The sequence below is a fragment of the Phoca vitulina genome, unplaced genomic scaffold, assembly GCF_004348235.1.
Source record: "Phoca vitulina isolate PV1807 unplaced genomic scaffold, GSC_HSeal_1.0 scaffold101, whole genome shotgun sequence".
NCBI classification, from domain to species: Eukaryota; Metazoa; Chordata; class Mammalia; order Carnivora; family Phocidae; genus Phoca; species Phoca vitulina.
This window is the reverse complement of record NW_022589804.1, coordinates 1218455-1224581: the sequence shown is the minus strand read 5'-3', so window position 1 is coordinate 1224581 and position 6127 is coordinate 1218455. Positions and strand designations below refer to the sequence as shown.

Genomic DNA, 6127 nt, shown 5'->3' with positions numbered 1-6127 from the left:
TCTGTCATGTTTAAGATCATTTTGCTAAGTCATCCTAGATGGACAATTCTGAGGTTGCATGAGTTCAAACTTCAATAGGCTTCCTCCCCACCCTAGCCCAGTGATATATGCTTTAAGTTGGACAAGAATTTGTTATAGTTCCACAAATAATATTAGACATAACATATCTAGGCTGACTATTAACTGTATAATAAATTCCATGTTACCACGAATAAGAGCTATTATGTACTGAGCATTTGTCATGTACCAGGAATGCTGGAAATGAAATCTCACTGGTTATTGTAATTCATCTCTGCATTTTAAAAAAGGGGAACTGAGTTATAGAGAACTCAAGGTAATTTTTCCAAGGTCATGTGGGTCAGGGTGATGGATTTTTTAATTCACTGCTATTTCTATTGCATCGGCTAGTTTTGACTGGCCTACCGTGAGTCTTTGGAGTCTTAGAAGACTCATTTGATCTTTAGAAAATGATTTGCTGAATGTGGTCCAGGTATCTCTCACCTCAGCCCTAAGTTTATATAAACATATGCCCATTTGTATTACTTCAGAATAGAAGACACTGAAGCAGTAGAGTCTGACAAAGCACACAAAATGGTTTTCTTTTTTAAGATCAAACATATTTTGTATCAATTTCCATATGTATAAGAATATATGTGTATACATATGTATATAAATAATACAATGTAGGGAAGCAGAGAGAAGCTAGGTTTTAAAATCTACATTGTTTTTCTCTTCCACACATCATGCTTTTAGGTTTTAGTTAATCTGTGTTCAAGGAGTGTAAATTTGCTTAAGAATCCATCAAAGTAGAAAGTGATTTGACAAATAATTTTTTTTCTGGTAAAATTATAAAGATATGCCCATACATGCACACACAAACAAACATACACACAGAGACACATATATAGATGGACTCAAAAGTAAAATATCTACATAGATGTGTGTATGTTTGTATACACAACCAGACATACACAGATATATAAACACACATAATCTGTATTATTTTTATGATGTAATCTCTATCAACACAGATAACTGTGGAACTATAATTTATATTTGTATTTCTAGACACACAAAAAAAGGTATAATCCCTACATGCTTCATTGTTTAAAAAAATATTTATGTCTTAAAAGATGTTTGTAGATGTCTTTGAGGACAGCATCTCTGGTTGTTTTGTGGTTGGTTTACATTTTTAATTTAATCTATTGTCCATAAGCTACTATGTAAATCCCATAATTCAAATGTGTAGATCATTCAGAATTTAAAGATGAATTAATAGTATGGCTCTTTGGGTCTTGGAAAACACTATTAAGACAACATTCTAAACATTTAAGGGGAAGAATTTTAAAGTCACACCATAGTTTCTTTTTTAATATTTTTCAAAAAGTAACTGACTTCACAAACACCAACTATAACATGATTTAGACAACTGAGAAACAGGCAAGTGTACTTTTAAATGCTAAAAGAAAATACATTTATACAAGTACAAAGCAAAACAATGCTGATAAAAATGTTAAACTTTATGAAAAAAATCATTTGCAATTCACATCAAAATAATTTAACATTCTCTATTGTTTTAATAGTACAAGCTGCAACAACAGAAAAAGAACAGATACGCGCACACAATTTTAAAACCAAATCAGTTAAAGTGCAGAAAAAAGTAAGTACAAGCACTTATAGCCCACACAAATCTTTTAGGATTGGCACCATCTTTCTAAAACATCTATATTCTATATAGATTTCTAATTACAACACCACCAGCAGCTGCCATTGAATTCTAGAAATACACACAATATACATAGTATATTTGTTCACATTGGGAAGATCAGTGAAATTCAGCCAACTATTTTATACATGCCTCATTCTTCAACAGATAGTAGAGAATCTCCCAGGCCTCAGACCCTCTTGAGAGTGAATTTCAATTTATCTTTATGCTTTTCACTGATCTGTACTTTTTCACAGTATAAAATCGTAAATGGTTAACTATAGAGATTCTGCCAGCTCAAGGGTTATTAAGAAGCTGTGGCTAAATGTGAACTCAGATAATAGTTTTGAAGTCTCCAAAACATGTACATTTTGCTGGGAGACTAGCATAGGAAATGTTTTTTGTTTTTTGTTTTTTTTTTTTCTTAAAAAGTGTTAAATTCCTGGTTTGGAAGTCACAGAACTGCAGCAGAGCCATTATAACAACTCATTCACAGTCAGAAATAGCTCCTAGTCTTCCTGATCACTTGCTGGGAACAGCAGAAGCTTGGGAAAGACTTTTACTAACAAGGATTTGCACATTTGGGGATTTACTGTTTTTCTTTGCTTCAGTCAAATCTCATATGATTTTCCTTTGCATACTCCCTCTCTGTTCCCCACCCCTCACCCAGAGAGATGCTTCTTCCCAATCCACATAGGGTCTTCTCTGCCCCTACTCCTCTCCCAAAACAGAAGAGTGAGTGGACTGCTTAGATGGTCCGTATAACTTGATCAAACCAGGTCTTCTTTTTTTCATCCTGGGACCAAACTGTCCTGTAGGGTCACTTTTTTGAATCTCAGCATTTCACTGTACTTTCCCCTTCCTTTTGGTCATGCTGGTCCAACTGAATTATCACTGGGCACCAGGAACAGACTGTTTTCAAGGAAATTCAATGAAAATAGGTACCCAAATGAATTGTGAAGTTCATATCCTAGCCCTAGAATGAATATTCAGTTCTCCTTGTAGATTTATTACTTGGAACCTGGTATTAGAATTGGCAAAGAGATAGAGTTAGCATCATTCCAAAATAAAAGATCCAAGAATGCATTATGAATAATATTATGTATCATACAATGTACTGAATGAAGTGGCAAAGGGTGCAGAAACATAGAGAAAAATACATCTTGTTCTCCTCTAATTGGATAAATTATTTTTCTTATTATAGTTTATCATAATTTCATATAGAATTATCAGATGGCAATTTGCATTGAATTTTAATTTCTGATTTATTTTCTCATAAGGTAGTGTACTTTTTAACGAAATATGTTACTAAAAATTTAGAAGAGGAATTTGATCATGGAGAAAGTTTTTAAAAATATTTTTCTATCGGTCAATACAGAATAAAATGGAAATCAACCTAAGGGTTTAAGAAACAAATTTAAAACTTAGATAGTAGAGTATATTTGGAAAGGTTTCAATGTTTAAGAAATCAAGATGGTAATCCCCAGGTGAATGCCACCCTTTTCAAGAGGATTGAGGGGTGTTAATTCTTCAAAATACTTAACATTTGTTTTTCAAGTAGAGGCAGACATTCACTTTCAATGAAACCATAAAGCTTAGTTAAATTCACTGTTTCATGAGTCTCATAATATGTGGGTTTCAGGGTGCTCTGATGACGTTATTTTCAAATCTGGCATGGGAGGTTTGATTTTTGAAAATTTATATTTTACTAAATTAATGTGTGCTTTTAATATTTTATACTGGGAGATTTGATTTAAAAATTTAAGAACAGATATCAGGAAAGTCAAGCAGTATAATGTATTATAACTTTTAAAACTGGGGAATGATAAATTATGCCAATGGATATATTTCCATTTCTCAATTCCTTTTTTAAAGTAGATGTAAAATAAAAAATCCAAAATAAGGATATTGAGCTAAAGAAAAAGGTTTCATTTATTTTTCTTTCTGCTAAAAATATACTTCTGCCTCATAGCAAATCTTTTTCATAAGGCCATCTTTAGTATAAGGCTAGATCAACTAAACTCTAAATTTATAGGACACCTCCTCCTTTTATTACTATGCTTATTTAAAAATTAAAAACGAAACCAAAACCAAACCAAAACAAACAAACAAAAAAAACATTTGGCACCTGAAGATAGCTGTAATGGGAGGAAGAAAGAGATGACAGTGGATGCAGGTCTTGAGCTATGAATTCTACCTATATGAGCCTATTAAAGCACATGTATTTCTATTATATCTTTAGATTTCTTTTCTGCAGTATTTAAAAAGTGACAGTATGAAGTGCACAAAATCATATTAAGAATTATTTTAAAAAGGAAATACTAATAATTGCTTTGCCTCTTTTTGGAATGGCTAAGAAAAACTGTGGTGGTTTATATTCATTAAGGTTCCTCTGTTTTAGTATTCTGTATTGCTTTGAAAAATCTACATTTGTCATAGTTCATAGCTGCCCTATTTAAGCAGCCAAGAAAAGTTAAAATCACTGCTCACTGGCATAGCTAAATCTCTGCTAAGCCGACTTGACACAGCTTAAAATTTCCAGTGTATTAAGATTGTGTTAACTTTTTGAACAACAGTCCCTTCGATCATGACGCTGTCTTCAGTGGGTCTACAGACCATTCTTCCAGTGGTGGGACTTGAAAAGAACAGAGGAGCTCTTTGTGCATCAGGTTCTCAAAGGAAAGGAATGAAGAAGCCCAAATGCATATTTTAATATTTTAGCTGGCAATGCTAATGGAACAGCATTCATAAGGAGGAGTGGCCACATTTCATGAAAGAGATAGCCAAGCTGGAGCTCAGGAATTATTATTATTATAAAGAGAATTTCCAGCTACACAACATACCCCAGTGAGGGAATTACAAAACAGTATTCCAGAAAATATTTTTTTGCTACTCCAGTATTGATTGGCAACATGGTGAAATAGTCAAGAAATCTTCCACTGGTTTTCTTGGTTAATGGAGGTGAATTGAAATAACTAGGTGGACTCCCGGATGCAGGTTTCTGGAAGAGGATTTCAAACCAAATCGGAGAGGAATGTCTCTGGTAAAAGCCCTACACACGTCAGCGCAGCACTCATTATCCAGTTGTGTGTTATGCATGGGACACACTCACAGCAACGCCTCAGTAAATACTGGGCTCAAGGTACTGCTTTTCAAGGTCTTTACAGGACAGAAAAAAGAAAGAAAAAGAGAGAGAGAGAAAGGTTGACGTTTTGGTCCCAGATTTTGAGTTTGTTAGAAAATGTACATTCATGTTTGGTGAATCAAAGAATCTTCTGGGAAAAGAATTAAAGTAAACAAAACTTTTTACAGTTGCTTATTAACTATGCTTTTCCCCCTCCATTATGCTGTTTCACACTCATTGCTTCCCTAGAGCAAAGCACTTGGTATGGAACTGGTTCAACAGACTCCTTGTCAGCCCTCAAAAAGATAAGCAGTGTTTCTTAAAAGCCCATGTTTTCTAAGGCCACTAGAAGAAAATCTGCCAAAAGTTTGTAGTTGGTGTCTTCGTCGGTTGATGTTAAATAGCACTATTAATCTCATGTTTCCATTACGGGTGTACTTGGCATCTTCCACCTCGGGTCTTAACCAGGCAACTATGCTTGTCATGTGTCTACGTGAACGCGGGAGGTCACGGCTCCGTTAGCGGAACCCAGCGTGGTTTCCAAGGACATTCACAACGACGAGGAGCTCTGAGTGTAATCTCTTATGATAAGTGTGTCATATTTGGGAGACGAGGGGATACAGAGGGCCGACTCCGACACTGGCGAGTTGGGGGTGGTACTCCCCGAGTCCACCGAGTCTCTAAAGGGGGACGGCGGGGTGAGAGCCACCAACTCTTCCAGGTCCGGCTTGCCGGCCGCAGCCTCGGGCCCGGCTGCCGCCGGGGTCTCCCGGGCAGCGCCCCCTGCCGGCGGGGCCGCCGCCGCCGCCAACGCGGGCTGCGCGCCGCCGGTGACCTCGATGGCGGGCAGCGGCTGGATTTCGGCGAACGTCGTCATGGTCGTGGGCAGCTGGATCTCTTTGGGGATCAAGTAGGACGAGCAGAGCGGGGCGCCCACGCCGGGCCCGGGCGCCGAGGTGGACAGCATCATGGAATTGAGCTCGCTAATGTTGGCCGTGAAGCGGGTCACCACGCTGCTGATCTGCTCCATGAGCGAGCCCTGCGAGGAGCTGCTGCGCGCCGCGGGCTCCGAGTGCAGCGACGGCACGTCGTCGTCCGTGCGGCTGGCCGAGCCCGCGCGCCGGCTCAGCGTGCTGATGGGCGATGGCGAGCGCGGGCGCGCGGGCGCCGGGAAGTGCTCCTCGGCTTCCGCCACGTCGTACAGCGCCTTGGGGCCGGCGTCCGGGGGCTCCGGCCCGCCGGGGCCGCCGCCCCCGCCCCCCCCGCGCCCCCCCCCGCCCCCCCCGGCCCCCGCGCCG

General features: G+C 39.0%; 1 protein-coding gene across 1 annotated transcript in view; it reads right to left on the bottom strand.

Annotated features, from left to right (window-relative positions):
- Positions 1-676: 676 nt before the first annotated feature.
- GRM5 (glutamate metabotropic receptor 5) overlaps positions 677-6127 on the bottom strand; it is a 552707-nt gene continuing 547256 nt past the window's right edge. The window contains exon 11 of the mRNA XM_032397660.1: positions 677-6127. This exon is cut by the window's right edge and continues 24 nt beyond it. Coding sequence (XP_032253551.1) covers positions 5380-6127 — 748 coding nt within the window. The 3' untranslated portion in view covers positions 677-5379.